General features: G+C 42.1%; 2 protein-coding genes across 4 annotated transcripts in view; one reads left to right on the top strand and one right to left on the bottom strand.

Annotated features, from left to right (window-relative positions):
* MPPED1 (metallophosphoesterase domain containing 1) overlaps positions 1-6295 on the top strand; it is a 58277-nt gene extending 51982 nt beyond the window's left edge. Inside the window, exons 4-6 of the mRNA XM_075602788.1 lie at positions 43-158; positions 1728-1841; positions 3433-6295. Of these exons, the coding sequence (XP_075458903.1) occupies positions 43-158; positions 1728-1841; positions 3433-3551 (349 nt within the window). The 3' untranslated portion in view covers positions 3552-6295. The remainder of the gene's footprint in view (positions 1-42; positions 159-1727; positions 1842-3432) is intronic.
* A 10393-nt stretch (positions 6296-16688) lies between these two features.
* EFCAB6 (EF-hand calcium binding domain 6) overlaps positions 16689-19875 on the bottom strand; it is a 164172-nt gene continuing 160985 nt past the window's right edge. For all 3 annotated transcript variants that reach the window (XM_075602791.1, XM_075602790.1, XM_075602789.1), the window contains one exon: positions 16689-19794. In XM_075602791.1, the coding sequence (XP_075458906.1) occupies positions 19672-19794 (123 nt within the window). In that variant the 3' untranslated portion in view covers positions 16689-19671. The remainder of the gene's footprint in view (positions 19795-19875) is intronic.

Raw genomic sequence — 19875 nt, forward strand, 5'->3', positions numbered from 1 at the left:
CTATGCTTGTATGTAGCTAAACACATGTGCTTTTCCTGACAGGCAGCCATGGTTTTACGGGTGGGGATTTAACCTTCCTCGGGGTCAAGCTCTACTAGATAAGTGGAACCTTATACCAGAAGCTACAGACATCCTTATAACACATGGACCGCCTCTTGGTAAGAAGACAGATGAATCAAACTATTATACTTTATTGATGAGTTGTAGTCAAACTAAGCTTGGAATCATAATCAAATGTGTGAAGCATATACTATATATCTTCAATTCTAGAACAGAATGGATTAATCTACTGCAGGGGGGCTCAACTCCAGTCCTCATGCCCTCCCCCCCAAAAGGTCAGGTTTTCAGGATATCCCTGCTTCAGCACAGATGGCTCAATCAGTCCCTGCTTCAGCACAGGTGGCTCAATCAGAGGCTGAATCTTTGACTGGGCCTCTGATTGAGCCACCTGTGCGGAAGCTGTGATATCCTAAAAACCTGCCTTGTTGGGGGGAGGGGCAGGGGACTTGAGGACTGGCATTGAGCACCCCTTATCTGCTGCATAGCATTGTTCTTTGCATTTGAAATCTAGCAGCTGCTACAAAAACAGACGATAGAAATGGAAGGATGCACTGAGACCAGTAAGCATTCATTGTATAGAACGTGCACACACCAATTATGACTGCATTTACTGTATGTAAATGATGCTGGAGAAATTACATAGCATTGACATGCCTTTAGCATATTGTTAGGTTTAATGTCTTCACTGCCAGAAGAGTCTGCAATAGACTTGCAATGTGTTACTGACACTGGTTTAAGAACACTACTGTTCCTCCTTATAATAATAATAATAATAATAACATGTTCTTGTATAGCGCTGCTAGTTTTACATATCGCTTTACAGAGACATTTTGCAGGCACAGGTCCCTGCTCCGTAGAACTTACAATCTATATTTTTGGTGCCTGAGGCACAGGTTCCCCTGCTTCGACCAGTGCCAGTCAGTGTCTTTACTCACTGAGCCGCTCCTTCTCATCTCAAAGAACGCTATGTTTTTAAAGCTGATAACAAAGTAAGCTAATCATTTTGATAAATCAGTTTGCTGTCTTCATAAAGAGAAGACTTTTAAGGACGAATATAAATTAGATGCTGTAAATGGGGAGGTGTCAGTATTTACATAGTCCATTGCCCCCATGTATGTATATCTTTATTTATTTAGACATCAGGTGAGGGAATAAGTGCAGTAGATAAGTGCTTGGCCACATTTGTTGGTAGGAGTGACCATGGGACAGTAGCCATGAGTCCAGGCTATTGGGAGGCTTCTTTTAAGAGAGGTGAGTTTTAAGGTTAGTTGGTATTAAACTAGATAGGTTAACACCATTATCAGGGAGGGAGGAGGAGGCAGGGAGGCGTGGGCGAGTAGTAGTCCGTTTTCTTCATATTCTGTCCATGTTTCATGGTATCATAACGTGAAAGTCACACGAGTGGCTCACCTGACATGAACAACAAGCACAGGCTTTTCCCCTTCATTGTCACAATCTGAATGTGGTTGAGTCAGCTTTCATGAGCGTTTTTACTTGATCAGTTCTCCTACTCCTGTGCTTATCCTGTTTTCCATCCCTCATTCATATATTAGAAATATTAGGCACTACATAATCCAACACCAATTTACAGGATGAAGAATACTGGTGAAATAATTCTATATCTCTATCGTATCAATAATCCATGAAATATTGTGTTCTTGTTTAAGGATTCTTAGATTGGGTCCCCAAGAAATTGCAACGAGTCGGCTGTGTGGAATTATTAAACACAGTCCAGAGGAGGATACAACCAAGGCTTCATGTCTTTGGTCATATCCATGAAGGTAGGTAATGTTATTTATACCTCTCATCTTTTATTGATGTATTGAATATCCAGCTGGTATTTCATCAAGAAAACAAAATAGAAGACCGCTGTGCTTATTATATGTCATAGAACACACATAGTTTAAAAAATAAAGTAGCTAGCTAGTCCTGTTTCCTCGTCTCTCCCACCATGAACATGCTACAGTATATGTTAATAGAATGGGGTCTTATACAATAAGCTCGGAGACTCCTATTGACTTTACAGGAAGTTTTTAAATGGGAGTTTTCGACAATTGGAGCATAGTGAATAAGTCCCTAAGTATCTGTCTCCCAAGCTTTAGCAAACAGCTCTAAGGGTGGGCGAGTTCTCTGAGGTTGTGGTTTTAATTGTAAAAAAAATTGTTTTGGACTTTTTCTTTTTTAATTATGGGGGGAAAAAAATCAAAATAAGCAAGATCATTTTTTTTTAGCAAACTTTTCGAACTTCAACAAAACGTTTCCCTAGTTTCTAAAAACCAACAAATAAATGAACAAACAAAAAAACGAACCCGGGAGATGACCCTTTCGAATTTCACCCATATTCGAGAGTTCATTCCAAATCTCGACTCACACTTTCCGAATGAACTTCGAAGTTTGCGATGTTTGGATTTCGAATGGGCGAACCTGCCAACCCTTACTATGTTTTGCTAGGTTTTTTTTAAATAAAAAGTGCTTTCTTTTCACATATTTCTTCTCGTTTTAGTTTATACCACATTAATATTATATAACACATTAACATATGTAGAATTGTAATCCCCTTTGGCAATGAAGAGGTTCTAACACCTGAATCTCAGATAGTTTTATTTATTTATTTATAAAATATTTTACCAGGAAGTAGTACATTGAGAGTTACCTCTCGATTTCAAGTATGTCCTGGACACAGAGTTAGGACAAATAATACATGGTTACAAATAGTTACATAAATGAACAGGGTATACATAATATACAAGACATTACACATGCACAGTTAAAGAAAATATATATTATGGGCGTATGTAACAGTTACAGACCAGATTAAAATGTGAGACAGCCTTAGATTTGAAAGAACTTAAACTGGTGGTGGATATGAGAGTCTCCGGTAGGTTGTTCCAGTTTTGGGGTGCACGGTAAGAGAAGGAGGAGGAACGGCCGGATACTTTGTTGAGCCTTGGGACCATGAACAGTCTTTTGGAGTCAGATCTCAGATGATAGGTGCTGCATGTGGTAGGGGTGAGGAGCTTGTTCAGATAGCTGGGTAGCTTGCCCATAAAGAATTTGAAGGAAAGACAGGAAAGGTGCGCCTAGATTCGAGCGATGACCAATCTAGTTCTTGTCCTAGCAATAGATGAGATCATGCAGGGTTCATACGTAAGGCCCCTCCCACCCCATTTTTATATGCTTCAAATTATAGTACTATATACTTTGACGCCACTGAGAAATGTGCCGTGTGCATAGAATGTTTGAGAATTGGCACATGGCATAATTATATTAACTCCTTCAATGCTACATGGGCCTCCAGCAGGTTACGGTGGGCGGTGAGGAGTGGGAGAAGATGTTTACTTCTGTTCTGAGTATATTTTCTTTGCGATGTAGGTTATGGCGTTATGGCAGATGGAACAACGACCTATGTGAACTCTTCCGTATGCACGGTCAATTACCAACCCGTAAACCCTCCAATAGTTATCGACTTGCCAACGCCGAGGACAACGTGATTGCAGGGAAACCTACATCAGCTGGTTCACAAACACAACCGACTTCGCATTCTAACGTACTCCTATGCTGAAGAGGCCAACAGTATATCCCCAGGAAGTGCCCTGCCCGTCCTACAACGAAAAAGGTTACGCCTTTTAGTGAATACATAAAATAACAGAGCGGCAGAGACATTTTAAGGGTCTTTTGATCAAAGTTTCAAGACTGTAAAACTGGCACAAAAACAACATTTGATTATCCGAACAAAAAAAAAATGTAATTAAAAGCAAAAATATTTTTTTTCACTTTGATAAAGCGTGTGCGTTTCTCTGCGCGGTTATTATGGCAATTTGCGGCTGGAAGACTTTGATAAAGGAGCCTCCCTAGATGCTAATATTGTCCAAGGAGATGGTAAAGTTAGTTACCGCCGTGACTATAACCATCACGTCATCAGATATTTACAAAATAAAAAGCAGAATCGCTCGCACTTAGGAAGGAAATCACTGGCTGCCGCTTTGAAACAGATTTCCACGGGTTGATGATCCTGCCGAGACGTTATTTTTCCTTTGTTTACAAAGCCCAGTGACTTGAATAAAAAAAAATTAAACGAGACCAACCATGCTTGCCTCGTAAAACAGGGGTGCTTAACTTAAATCCTCAAGACCCCTCAACAGGTCAGGTTTTCAGGATATCCCTGCTTCAACACAGGTGGCTCAATCAGTGGCTCAGTCGAAGACTGCTTCAGCAGAGGTTTCCAAAATCTGTCTCGGCATCACCTCTGCTGAAATCCCTCTCCCGGCTTCCTATCAAATCCCGTATCACACACTCAATTCTCCTCACTTTTAAAGCGTTACACTCTTCTGCCCCTCCTTACATCTCAGCCCTAATTTCTCGCTATACACAAACCAGACTCTTGCGTTCTGCTCAAAGATGTCTTCTCTCTACCCATCTTGTATCTAAAGCCCTCTCCCGCCTTAAACCCTTCTCACTGACTGCCTCACACCTCTGGAATGCCCTTCCCCTCAATACCCGACTAGCACCCTCTCTATCCACCTTTAAGACCCACCTTAAAACACAGCTGCTGTTGGCTGATACTTTAAACTGTATACATAAAGCTTGGCCCCTGCAGACACATTTACCAGAATGCCCTCCTACTGTCTCTGTACGTTCTTCCTACCATCCAATTAGATTGTAAGCTCTTCGGAGCAGGGACTCCTTTTCCTAAATGTCACTTTTATGTCTGAAAGCACTTATTCCCATTATGTATTATGTTATTTATATGATTATCACGTGTATTACGGCTGTGAAGCGCTGTGTACATTAATGGCGCTATATAAATAGACAGACATACGGGTGGCTCAGTCGAAGACTGCATCAGCACAGGTGAACTGAACTGTTTTAAACTCAACATGGTTAAAACAGAGCTCCTTATACTTCCTCCCAAACCTGGCCCTACTACCTCCTTCCACATTACTGTTGGAACTACGATCATTCACCCAGTAGCCCAAGCACGCTGCCTTGGGGTCACACTCGACTCCTCTCTCACATTTGCCCCTCACATTCAAAACATTTCTAAAAACCTGTCGCTTCTTCCTCCGCAATATAACTAAGATACGCCCTTTCCTCTGTTGCTCGACTGCTAAAATTCTGACTCAGGCCCTCATTCTCTCCCGTCTTGATTACTGTAACCTCCTGCTGTCCGGCCTTCCTGCCTCTCACCTGTCTCCCCTACAATCTATCCTAAATGCTGCTGCCAGAATCACTCTACTCTTTCCTAGATCTATCTCAGCATCTCCCCCCATGAAATCCCTCTCCTGGCTTCCGATCAAATCCCGCATCTCACTCTCCATTCTTCTCCTCACTTTTAAAGCTTTACACTCTTCTGCCCCTCCTTACATCTCAGCCCTAATTTCTCGTTATGCACCATCCAGACTGTTGCGTTCTTATCAAGGATGTCTTCTTTCTACCCCCTTTGTAGTTAAAGCCCTCTCCCGCCTTAAACCTTTTTCACTGACTGCCCCACACCTCTGGAATGCCCTTCCCCTCAGTACCCGACTAGCACCCTCTCTATCCACCTTTAAGACCCACCTTAAGACACACTTGCTTAAAGTAGCATATGAATAGCACTGTGGATATTCTGAACACGATACATAAAGCTTGGCCCCCTGCAGACGCACTTACCAGAACTCCCTCCTACTGTCTCTGTACGTTCTCCCTACCTTCCAATTAGACTGTAAGCTCCTCGGGGCAGGGACTCCTCTTCCTTAATGTTACTTTTATGTCTGAAGCACTTATTCCCATGATCTGTTATTTATATTATCTGTTATTTATGTGATTACCACATGTATTACTACTGTGAAGCGCCATGTACATTAATGGCGCTATATAAATAAAGACATACAATACAATACAATACAATACAATACAGGTGGCTCAACCACCTGTGCCGATGCAGGGATATCCTAAAAACCTGGCCTGTTGGAGGGGTCTTGAGGACTGGAGTTGAGAATCCCCTGTTGTAAAGTATTCCCAAGGCTTTTTCCAGTCTCCCAATCACCACACGTATTTAAACTGCAACTATCAGATTCAGGATGTGGACATGAACACGTTAAATACAAACGGAATCTTTAGTATTCTTTGTCTTCTTTGCTTTGTACGGTGGAGGGTTTTTGCCTTTTTGTGCCTGGTTTGCAAAGCACAGAACATATATTTGTTATTGGTATGAATATTGTACTATATCCGACTGAATGCAATGTTGCCATTTTGAGTTGTATATGTTCTTTTTTTTTTTTTATTATGTTTTACATAAATAAAACGACCTTTCGGGGCAATATGTGACAGACGTTTGCTAATTTTCAGAATTAAATTATCTTGTACAGTATACAGTACTAGAAGCATCAAACAACAGTTATTATGGCTTCTGAAAAAAAGCTTACCTCTGTGATGAGTAGTTTGTATATTAATTACATAACCCAGGAGTTCTCAACTCCAGTCCTCAAGACCCCTCAACAGACCAGGTTTAAAAAAAAATATCCCTGCTTCAGCACGGGTGGCTCAATCAGTTCCTGCTTCAGCACAGGTGGCTCAATCAGTTCCTACTTCAGCACCGGTGACTCAATCAGAGGCTCAGCCTTCGACTGAGCCACTGATTGATCCACCTGTGCTGAAGCAGGGATATTCCGAAAACCTGGGGAGGCTTGAGGACTGGAGTTGAGCCCCCCCTTGACACAACCCACGTTTGTCAGTTATTTTCACTTAAAAAAAAATCTTAAATAATAGCTAATCACATTCTTTGCCGTCTAAACTCATTCACGCAGTATAAACTGCATTTAATAGACATTTCAAGCTGCAAATACGGAGGTAAAAATAGTCAGGGTATAAAGTTTTTTTTAAAAACCCAATGAACCTGGTGCGTTTTTTTGCCCCACCCCAGTTATTGTTAAATGGTTTCTTTTTGTTTTAACATGATGCTCATGCCAAAACTCATTTAAAGTCTGGGAAATAATTATTATATTACTTATGAGCACAGTCACATGTCTAAGACAAGTCTGCAACCTGCCTTTCCCCATTATCTCTTAGCATGCAGTGCTTCCACTGCAGCCAGGGATTCTGGGTAATGGTATGCAAATGAGCACAAAGGAAACAATTACCAAACTCTTCTGGCTACAATGTCAGTTGCACAAAAAGTGAAGGATCGGCACCGTGGTAATGTCCCTGCTTTGGAGCCGATAAACCTGGCTTGAATCCCAGTATCAGCGCTACTTGTGACCTCGGGCAAGTCACTTTATCTCCCTGGGCTTCAGGCGAGCGCCATTGAGTCAACACATGGAAAATATTTGAACTGTTGTACATTCGTCTTTAAGAAAAATTCTTTCCTTTCCCATTGACAGCGGAAAGAAAGCGCATCAGGATTAGCAAATCAATGTGATTACTTTATTATACCGACAGACCAAAATAAATATTTGGTATCAAAAGTCTGACCCATCCAGGTGATACTGATATTCTCCTGGGATTCTGCATCTGCGAAACTGTGTACAACACACATCCATGAATAACACCGGGAGGTAGCTGTTGCTGGCAGAATATTAACGCTTCAACACATGTTGGGTTAAGCTTCATCAGGATTTTGCTTGAAACTTTTCATTGAAGCTTTTGCCAGCGCCGGCAATGCAAGAACATCAACTCATGAGGTGTTCGGCGTAACTATACCTCGATTTGCGAGAGTTTGGGCACCTGAAGAGTTTCTCAAGTGTAAGAGAATATTTGTGATTCTTTGTTGCAATGAATGTGTCTCCTTGGCTTGTTTTTCCTGTTATACTTTCTTCCTGTGGGGACTGGCTGTGTCAATGGAAATTTCAGGATAGAAGAATAATTCAAGGCTGCATCACTGCTACGTTTAATGATTTAGTTCTTCATGTTAAGGTAATTTTAGCACCAACAGAGGCATACAGTACATATGATTTAACATTTTGTATGTACTATCCATATAACAGACAATTAAATTGGTGCTCGTGTGAACATTGGAGCTCCGTATCAGCAACTGAGAAGTGTCTAATGATAATTCTAATAACTTTATTGTATATAGCGCTTTTCTCCCAATGGGACTCAAATCGCGTCACAATTACAGTATAGTGTGCGGTACGTAGCACAGGAATTTTACAGGCACCGTCCATTTATTTATTTATTTATAAAATATTTTACCAGGAAGTAATACATTGAGAGTTACCTCTCGTTTTCAAGTATGTCCTGGGCACAGAGTAAAACAAATAATACATGGTTACAAATACATAGTTACATAAGTGAACAGGGTATACATTATATACAAGACATTGTATGCACAGTTAGAGATAATATATATTATAGGCATATGTAACAGAGACCAGATTAAAATGTGAGAGCATTCGTTTTGAAAGAACTTAGACTGGTGGATGTGAGAGTCTCCGGTAGATTGTTCCAGTTTTGGGGTGCACGGTAAGAGAAGGAGGAGCGGCCGGATACTTTGCTGAACCTTGGGACCGTGAACAGTCTTTTGGAGTCAGATCTCAGGTGGTAAGTGCTGCATGTGGTAGGGGTGAGGAGCTTATATGTCCCACAGGTGAAGGAGCGAAAAGGGACGAACTCGTGCAAAGATGTATACATTCCATGATAACTGTGTGAGCCTTTAAACGGACCCTTAACTCAGGGGTGCACAGTAGTTCTCCCCTGCTCCCCTGCGCCCTCCCCTGCGCCCACGGCATTTAATTTAGGCGCCTTCGGGAAGAGCGCGGGGGCCTCTATAAGTGCCGCACCCCCCCCAGAAAATCTTGCGCCCCCCAGTTTGCGTACCCATGCCCTAAGCCCTTGTATTTCTCCACATACCCACTCACACTAAGATGGCACTGTTGTTTTATACCTTGACACTGGGAAAAGTATGTTCAATATTTGACCAACTTTATATATAGCCCAGTCTGTTTCATTAGTTTAATGTAGATTGAGTTACCTAGTAGACATAATGCACAATGCAAAATCCTAATTAAAAACAAAAACGGAGAAATCAATATTTCTAACACCCCTTTAACCCTTGCGTTGCTGACTATTGCAGCCCTGAAATGCTTAAAATGCACATTTTGGAAATTCTATCGCTACGTAAAAATCCTGTTAATTCTCCGGATATATTTTCCTATCAATCGGACAATCCTGAAAATGGATTGGAAGCAATGCTATGGTATATCTATTCTGTATTACTTAAACTCAAACTCCTGATCTTTCCCCAACCTTATTTTATTTTACAAACAATATTTTCAAAACACCAGCGTTCTCTTGCAGAGAACTTGACACAATACACAGTTTATTTGGTGCGCTACCCTTTCTTTTCCTGTTAACATCCCTTCCCATAAAAAAAAAAAAAAAAAAACCACGCAGATCATATAATACTTGGGTGAAAAAAGGCCACGGCAATTTTATTATTATTCCAACTTGTCGCCACTGAGAAAATACACCGTCAGAACCCTTGGTCACTGCCAACTACTAACCACGGAATCTTACATCACAACCCCAAGCCGCCCACCAGCCACGCAGCCCACCAGCCATGCAGCCCACCAGCCACGCAGCCCACCAGTCATGCAGCCCACCAGTCATGCAGCCCACCAGCCATGCAGCCCACCAGCTTGGTGAGCACACCCCCATTTAACCCCACCCTGCTGGGTCCTAGCCCATGGAGTATCACCCTTCACAATATCAACCAGTTACCACCAACTAAATACTCCCATCTAGGGAGTCCCCACCTCATTGGCAAGGACCATCACTCCCCCCTGTGACAACCTCCCCCCCTCTTTTTTTATTATTTTTAACAATCTTAAAAATAGCGCAGAGAGAAGTAACAAATGAATGCGTCTCAGTGCGCCAATGTAAAGACCGTTTCGATGTGTTCTGCGTCACGCGCAACAACTTTCTTCTTTTTTTTTTGTACTGAGGAAAAGATGATGCTGGGCCAGTCCTCAAGCACCCCCTGCCCCCCCCCCCCCCCCAACAGGTCAGCTTTTCAGGGTATCCCAGCTTCAGCACAGGTGGCTCAATTGATTGAGCCACCTATGCTGAAGCAGGGGTCATGTCTGGTTTTGCCCCCGGTGGATCACGGGAGTGAGTTGAAGCTGGACAGACTGACCATTGATCAGCAGGACAATCCCAATCAGTGCAGTCTCATTTGCTTTTTTGTAGCCTGGAAACCTGACCTGTTGGTGGCCCATGGGGACTGGAGTTACCCACAGCTGTGCTGGAGGATGGGTTAGAGGTGGAGATTGGAGGTTGTCGATGGCGCACGTATGCAAGTAATACGTCTAAAAACAAATTGCATGCATTCACCCCTTTTGTGCCCTGGAAATGCGTTAAAATTGTCAACGTTTTCTTGGCGTAGACTACAAGTGCGAGAAGATACAAACAGTCCTACTGCATTCAAAGGTGTGAACGTGGCCCAGACTATTCACAGAATAACATGTGCTCCAAACGTACAGATGTAGCAAGACTTAGGCTAGGTCCCTGGTGCCTGCTGCAGCACGCGCTATGGGGAGCGCTGCAGGGACAAGAACCGCCCCTCAATGGGGCCGGCCCCACTAGCTATCCCGGCGTGCAATTTGCCACCACGATGCACCAACAGATTTTCGGAATACTAGGAAATTGTATTCAGAACTGGCGACGGAGCGCTGGCCCCGCCCCCTTGTGGTTCAGCCAATGAGGGCGAACCAGCCGGGTGACGTCATGGCCGCGTCCCCATCACAACACCCGCCTCCCCCCCACGTCTTTCCCCCTGCAGCTCCAGCACAGACCGCGGTTTTAAGCTGTGCACACGACGCAGCCACCACCGGGGACTTAGCCGTATTACAGCCGTGTGAGCACCTTGTTCAGCGTGGCTCGAATACGGTAGGAACATAGCTAATGACAAGAACATACGTTGCTAATGCTTGTAGAACACCGAGCTGGTCTCGCTCACACTATTAGAGCTGATGCACGGAATAGCAGGGGTTGTGGGTTCTAATCCTGTTGGGTCTGACACCAGTCCACTCATTAGATGCCTTAGGCCGCGCTTATACTGCTGGCGACGGTGACGCGACCGATGACATCACCCGTCGCCACCAGCGAAAGTTATCATTTGGGTTTTTTTGTGACTGTCGCCAGTGACGTCACTAAAGGGGACAGGCTGTGCAATTTGATTGGTTTAGAGACAGTCACATGTGGCGACTGTCTTTAAAAAATCATATTTAGCCGGCTTCCAAATTTTCAGTCACGACGTTGCTCCGTCGCGTTTACTATAAGCGCTTGCAACAGTAAATTAATTTGTTTCGGAGCGCCGTCGCGTCGCAAGGCACTATAAGTGCAGCCTACGGCTTGTCATGCTTTACGTCTTATGGACAGCTAATGATGGTAGAATAAAAAAAAACCGCGATGCGCTCTTTCAATTAGTTTTCTAAACACAATTCTTTATGCGTAGCTTCCTTGGAACAGTTTTGTAATTGAGGGGGGTGGGGAGGAAAAGTGTTTCCCAAAGTCTCCCGACTGCAGAAATGGGACAGAACTAATGCAAAAAAAAGGAACCTAGTTTTCATTTGAAGGAGACATCCAAGCGGCCGATTGTTTGTGAATTTGTTTATTTTTTTACATAGGATGGAAGTGGGGGGCCTCGGGAGCTGAACCCCGTTCATTTCACCTCGGGGCACCCCCTGCTTCCGCAGATACTCGCCTCCAAAGTATCGCTCCAGTTTTATTTAATAAATAATACAAAAATTAAATAATAATAATCCCCTAACTCCCCACATTTCCCGAACTACCACAATCTATTTTTTTTACATACCATTGGTAAATTGTGTTTGCCTAGTGCAAGAAAAATAAAAATCCAGAAATGTGTATGAGTTTTAGCAATTGAACTACTTCTTCATTTTTAGTAAATACCTCCCTTTGAGATCTAAAGCAAATTATTGCATAATAAAAAATATTCAGAGTGGCTTTTCCCCCCGAGAGTTTAAATTGTGCGTTGAATTTACAGTGAAATATTAAAATGGGGGCTTCAGTTTGTTCTACTACAAAATAACACTGAATAAATACACGGTAACCCTGCTCCACAGATCTAATGCAGGTCTACCATTTATTTTGTACTAGCCCCCCCGTACCCCCAGCTGGCGACACATCTCCCCAGCACCCCCCTCCCTGGATGTAGTGCGGGGTGAGATGTGTCTCTGTCTGTCTGTGTTTCCCCCCGCTGCTTGAACATGTCCCTGCCCCCCCCCCATCCCCCCTTGCTGGCACATCTCCCCCCCTCCCCGCTGGCACATATTCCCCGCACATCTCACAGAGACACAAACACAGCTCTGATCCAGGCAAGGACACGCCCCCTCCCTTAGTAGCCACACACCCTGCTCCTGCTCTAACATTATTGCTGGACAGCCAAGTGAAACTTAGAATGTCCATAATTTGGGAGGTGAGTGACATTGGAGGCTCAAAATAGTTGTGTTGACCTAGAAATCCGCAGCAGAATGTACAGTGAAAGTTTCGTTGTGCTACGTGGTGCCGTTTCTGAGATTTCGATGCTTCTGACATACAAACAAACAGACGGAATTCAACAGAATTATAGTATAGATTTTTTCAGATCCTCCTGACCTCACTGTAATAACAAATAGGAGAGTCCTTCCATTCACAACCTCTCCACTGGCTAACACATGGGCAGTAGGGGCAGAAGTTACACTTTAGCAGCTGCAATTACTGATAGCTGCCTATGATGTTTTTGATGACCTCCAAATGTTCTAAAGCAGGAGTGGCCAACTCCAGTCCTCAAGAGCTACCAACAGGTCAGGTTCAAGGATATCCCTGCTTCAGCACTGGTGGCTCAATCAGTGGCTCAGTCTTTGACTCTTGATGCAGGCTCTTCATCTGAGCCACTGATTGAGCCACCTGTGCTGAAGCAGGGATATCCTGTAATCCTGACCTGTTGGTAGCTCTTGAAGGCTGGAGATGGCTACCCCTGTTCTAAAGTAATATATTGTAGCTATAGTCACACTAAATCGACATGAAACTTTCATTTTCAAAGCAACTTCCAACAAATCAATTACAGCTTGAATTTGACATATAATAGACCAGTGAATCAGTGCTAATGCAGCTTTATAAAAGTTACAAATAGTGTTGTTAAAGTAGGACAAATAAATCCGATATGATATATATATATATTTTTTTTTAATTCTCTCGCTGTTCTGATTCAAACCACTGAAAACCAGAAAAAGTGTTCTCGGGGTTACCCTTCTCATTTCAGACTCAGACAGGCAATTAAAATGCAAATTAAAAATGGAAATTAGAAATGTTTAGCACGTCCTCCAAGAATAGACTGAACGTCGTTTGGTGCAGGCCAAAAAAGATGCCAAAAGAAGTATTTATTTACCATTTCTTTGATAAATCAATAACTGCTCCATTGCACTTTGAGCCCCATCTAACGTGAGCAGGGAAACAACCGGGTCATTCAGTTAAAGGATGATTTAGGGGAGAACTTAAAAGTTTAAATATTTCCCTTGCAAAATCTCCCCCAAAATGGCATGCAATGTGACGCCATACAGACCTGCCGTTTCCAGCGCAGTCATTAAGAGAGATCTATGCTGAACAAATGCCACTTTTCCAATGGCAACAAATGAGTAAATATGTCTACAAGGAATAAATGCTGCACACCCCAATATAACACAGAGTGATACAGTTACCGGCGCTCCCATCAATGTACGATCGGCTGCATCCACGGCATACAAAAAGGAAAGATGGGGCACACGGATTTCCAGAATAAAGACATTTATTGAAGCATACACAACGTTTCGACCCAATAGGTCTTTGTCAAGTGCAAAAAGTGGCTTTTTGCACTTGACAAAGACCTATTGGGTCGAAACGTTGTGCATGCTTTAATAAATCCCTTTATTTTGGAACTCCGTGTGCCCCATCTTCATTCCTTTTAATATGTCTACAAACATAATATTACTGCAGTGATAAAGATCGGTGTAAGGACAGAAGTCTGTTTTGTTGAAATCTCAAACATTTGTTGTCCTGTATCTTTCTCAGCCCCCGTGAATTCTCTTCATTTCCTATATATTGTCATGGATGTCTGTACTCCAGTCCTCAAGGGCCACCAACAGGTCAGGTTTTTGGGATATCCCTGTTCAGCACAGGTGGCTCAATGAAAGACTGAACCAGCTGTGCTGAAGCAGGGATATCCTGAAAACCTGACCTGTTGGTGGCCCTTGAGGACTGGAGTAGGCCACCCTTTGGTGTCTGCTTTATATTTAACCTCGGATTGGCGATTTTTTATGGGCAGAAAAAGACAGCACACGAAATGCTCATTTAATGATAGTTGTGGAAACTCGACACACTGTTGATCATTATTCAACTCACGTAAAGATGAAATGAAGATGTCACCGATGACATGCATTTCTGTATAATATATAATACCAGTCCACCACATCAAGAGAAAACACAGGAGGGGAAATAATGTTCTTTTGAGCTGTTTGTAACAATCAGACAAAATAACAGATGCTTGGTGATGAAGTACATTTAAAATGGATGTTTTTGTTAGATTAAGTGCGAAATGGCTTGATAAAATAACGGCAGAGGAGATTTTACAGCGAGACTAAAGCTTTCTAAAGTGCTGAAGCAAAGGGAAGATATTACAAATAGGATACAAAGGCTAGTGAAAATATTTCCCCCATAGAAAAAAAGACTGAGGCACACATGGGTATTTATGAAATACTGCGTCCTGCCCCCCCCCCCCCCCCCCCCATGTGTTAATTATTCTGGACTGAGACAGCATTGACGAACTTGAAGAAAAGGGTTTCTTGTTCACTGCAATTTGAGGATCATTTACCATATTCTTCTGGCTGCAGCTATGGGGCAGAAATCAGAGCCGGATTCAGCATAAACATTTCATTTCTTCCGAATATTTTTTCCAATAATTCTGTTGCTGTTTGTTTCACAAGTGGTGTTGCCAAAAGCTGAAGCATTGTGATCAATAAATACCTCAGACTGTTCCCTGGGTCAATTCAGAAATTAATTACTCAAACTCGGAAACACATTCCCCCCCCCCCCAACAAACTAACTAAATGCTGGACTATTTAACGGCTTGATGCTTCAACGGTCGAATGCGTTGCTGGTACCTTCGGCAGCATAATGGTTAAAAAAAAAAAAAAAAACACAACACAACAAAACAACTCTAAAAATAAATAATAATAAAAAAAACTTTGAAGGATATTTGTTTCCATGGGGGAAACAACAGGGAGGGGATAGGGAGTGATCACAGGACCATACTAATTGAATGATGTAATTAATACATAGTGAGGTAATTAAATTGTGGGTGCAAACTGTGAACTGAAAAGTGAATCAGAAAAAAAGGGGAAGGGAAACACAAATTGATTGTGCCCCTAAAAGAATTCACTAAACTGCACACCTACAACGTGTAAAAGTTAACTTTTAATATATTTACTTAAAACATATATTAGCAAAGAATTAGTAAAGTGAATTTAAAAATGGATTAAATCAATAATATCAAGCCCCCATGTCATCAAATATATAATTATACTATCCAAGTACAACCTAATGATGATGGGAAGTAGACGACACAAGATGCTCTAAGTCAGGGCATTAAACCCCTCTGGGACAATTGTGAAACTCAATGGTATGTGTATGTATATACACGTCAGCGAGCGATTGAGTGAGTAAGTATCCAGCGAACCTGCTGCAGTTGTCCCAGAGAGGTTTAATGCCCTGACATAGAGCATCTTGTGTCCTCTACTTCCCATCATCATTAGGTTGTACTTGGATAGTATAATTATATATTTGATGACATTGGGGCTTGATATTATTGATTTAATCCATTTTTAAATTCACTTTACACAATTCTTTGCTAATATATGTTTTAAGTAAATATATTAAAAGTTAACTTTTACACGTTGTAGGTGTGCAGTGTAGTGAATTATTTTAGGGGCACAATCAATTTGTGTTTCCCTTCCCCTTTTTTTTCTGATATTTGTTTCCCTGACACAAAATGGGCCAAAGCCGTCACACGTTGAAAGAGAACCCGACGAAAAACTGCTGCATTTTCATTGGACATTTCATTCAATTAGACTGTAAGCTCCTCGGAGCAGGGACTCCTCTTCCTTAATGTTACTCTTATGTCTGAAGCACTTATTCCCATGATCTGTTATTTATATTATTTGTTATTTATATGCTTACCACGTGTATTACTACTGTGAAGCGCTATGTACATTAATGGCGCTATATAAATAAAGACATACAATACAATATAATAGGACTATTTGCTACTTTCGAACAGTGCTCCAGCACTGAAAATAAAAACATCACTTGTGAGCACATGCGCGCGTCACACAGGTCTCTCGCAAGTGATAGTTTTATTTACTGTATGGTGGATGGTTTTTGTCACTTTTTTTTTACCGAATCAGACTTCAACAAAGAAACCCCCGTGACTTGCACTTTCTGCAGCTTACAAAAGAAACACAAAATACCAGCGCGGTGTAAGAAGAATACATCATCATCCCTATACTTACGGTAGGTGAAAATAGTATAAACGCAAACACTTCACTGCTATGAAAAAAGATAATCATGTTTTATTCTAAAATGTATACACAACTGTAAACACTCATCAGTACATAACACACGTTTCTGCTGTGAGCACCTTTTAATTAACCTTTGTGCTTCTGGATAAACATTTTGCTGTCCCGCTCACCACAGGTTTGTAATATTTTACAAAAATGTATAGGTGCAGTAAAGAAGTCACAAGAAATCGGATCTGTAACATGACTATCTATTGCAGAGGTGGCCAGCTCCCGTCCTCACAGGCCCCCAACAGGTCAGGTTTTCAGGATAACCCCGATTCAGCACAGCTGGCTCAGTCAATGATTGAGCCACCTGTGCTGTAGCAGAGATATCCTGAAAACCTGACCTGTTGGTGGCCCCCTCCGATCTATTGCCCACTAATACTGACGTAAACATGAAACGGTTTCTAGTCTTCGGTTAAAATAAAGACTGACAGATTATATTCTCTGGATTTCAATAATGCTGATAGCTGTATTTAGGCACGTTTAAGATTATACAATAAGCCGTATGATACTTTCTTGCTGCAGTGACTTCAATTTCCAATCTTATTTCCCTCATGCATGTAAATACATTTCTGTGATTGGAGACAGATGTAAATGGCCGCCTGACTGTGTGATGCACGGATTGTCTCGGATTGTCTCGGATTCCATTATTGTGAAAAACCTTCAGTAAAAACGTCTCTATTATAAACCCTAATGGAACCTCCAGAATGCAGAGAAATGACGGGAGTCTGCACTGGCTCAGCAAAGAATAAATAACATATTCTACATGTTTTAAAGTCTTTAATTCTGCCATTTCATTCGCACCGTGGATCCAAGCGTTATGACTGCGTATTCTTGCATTTAAAGAATAAGGTTTAACACAAAGGACCCGCAAATACATTTCTTTACAAAATATTATGTATTCCAATGTACCTTGGTTATTATGATTCTTTTGAAAAAGCATTACTATATAAATGAGGTTTTCTGAGAAAGACAGCAGCTTCCAGTCAATAGTTTTCTGTTCACACTACTCATTTTAGAATCAAAAAAGAAAAACAAACTTTCTGAATAAATTTTCTTACATGCTTAGTTCAGGGGGGCTCAACTCCAGTCCTCAAGCTACCCCAACGGGTCTGGTTTTTAGGATATCCCTGCTTCAGCACAGGTGGCTCAATCAGAGGCTCTGTCTTCGAGGGGGTGTGGGGGGGGGGGTTGGGGACTGGAGATGAGCACCCCTGGCTTAGATTGGGATCTGCCAGTGATGGAACAGTCTGCAGGACAACATGATACAAGAGAAGAGAGAAGAGGCGCTTATTCTACACCCTCCGATGCGGGCGTTTGGGCCCGATCTTTGCTTTGGGAGATCGAGAATAAGTCTAAAAGATTTCAGGCAAAAATACTACAGAGCAGGTCTCAGCAAACTGAACTTCATCAGCAGTCAGCAGACAGAAATCAACACACGGTATGGCAACTATAGGCTATTTCAATGTTAAAATTTGAGCCATGGGAAATAAACCTGGCATGTGAAAAGATCGGTCTGGACTTGTTGTTTCAATTCATAAGCACTGGAGCAATACAGATACTGCACAAAAAATGGTATTGGTTTGTACCCATTATTACCGTCGGCGGAGTGCGCTTGCGCAATACCGACCATCGCGTCAGAGGCTCACAGAATACCCCAAGTGTGAGCCTCTGACGCGATGGTCGGTATTGTGCAAGCGCACTCCGCCGATGGTCCGCAGAGCTCACTGTGTCTGCTCCCACTGCGGGGAGGGACTAGTGTCTTGCAGAGCGCCGTTGCGCGCGCACTTAGAGCCCCAGTGAGGTATACAGTCGGGGCCATTTGATGACGCGCTCTCCCCACGCCCCACGGCCTCCATTGACATTGAGGACTCTCCCTCAGCTGGTCACTGCGCAAGCGCGTACTACTGGGGGTTGCCAGACCACGCATGTCTCCGGATTGGTAGTTGGGGGCGGAGTTAGTCGCCGTCGTCTCTGTGTCTGAATATACTGATTAGATGTATACACATCAGAAGACCATTAGCAATCAGAGTGGGTGGATCACATGTGAGCTGTGAGTATTGGCTGGTTATGTTATTCTGTGTCTATATATATGTTAATAAAGTTGTGATATGTTACCTTGATAGAGCGCTCTGTGAAGCGTGAAACGTTGGTAGGGCTCTCCATTGCCCTGTTTTTACATGACCAATAAATAATCTTTTTATGGGATACGCACCCTCCTTTCTACTTTTTTGATACCTACAGTAGTGCTCTTCCAGTTTTTCTCCTTCTCTACTAGCCTACCCTTGGATAGAAGCACACCTGGGGACCCCTCACCTTTGGATCGCATGGACTGTGCAGCACTCAGAGTGAGTCAATCGCTTGCTACATGTTTTCCTGTTCAGGACTTTATTTAGACAATTCGTACGTTATAGGGTGTTATTATGCTCAATCTTCCTGGTGTTATTGTTAACTACAGCGTCACTTATTAGTGAGCTTACCATCCGGGACTGCAACACAGTACCTGTCTTCTATCAAGTTTATGTTTAGGGGTCCCCCCTACAAATATCTGGTTATCTATTCATTCATTTATCCTACTGTTGGGGATTTTAGCATTATGCAGTCACATGGTCTATATGATAGACCAGTAAGAAACAGAAGGGGAACTTTTAGACACATTTTAATCAATAATGATAATTTTCTACTTAATCAAAACGTTACACTTTAATGTTTAGGAAATTTATTTTTAAGATTTAGAAACTTTAATTGGTTTTCACACTTTGTATTTATCTCATTAAAACTCATTATGTGAATGGAAGCAGACACTCTCCATTAGGGGCTTAGTACAGAAACAAGGGAAAAGCTATTAGATTCCTACTTTAAATACTAATGTTATTTATTAGTCTACAGTTTATGAGCTGTGGCCGGTATTATTATACCACAGTTACTGCACGCGAATATATTTATCATATCTGAAACAGGAAATACAATCAGCTGGTGCATGTTACAAACACATGTTGATACACATCATGCGTGCAAACCCAAGCGTTACAATGATGCACTATCTTAGGAGCGCACTCAAAAAGTCATTGTAAGATATTGTCGATTTTAAATCTTTATCAAAGAATCCCAGAATATGGAAGAATTCCTCCTCCGACAGGTTTATACCATATTTTCGTAGAATCTGCAAAAGCAAAGAAGAAGAAACAATTACGTGACTATATTATTAACTGTTTCAGTGCTGGACGGCCGGCAGGTCCAGAAT

Source organism: Ascaphus truei, chromosome 5 (genome assembly GCF_040206685.1).
Source record: "Ascaphus truei isolate aAscTru1 chromosome 5, aAscTru1.hap1, whole genome shotgun sequence".
Lineage (NCBI taxonomy): Eukaryota > Metazoa > Chordata > Amphibia > Anura > Ascaphidae > Ascaphus > Ascaphus truei.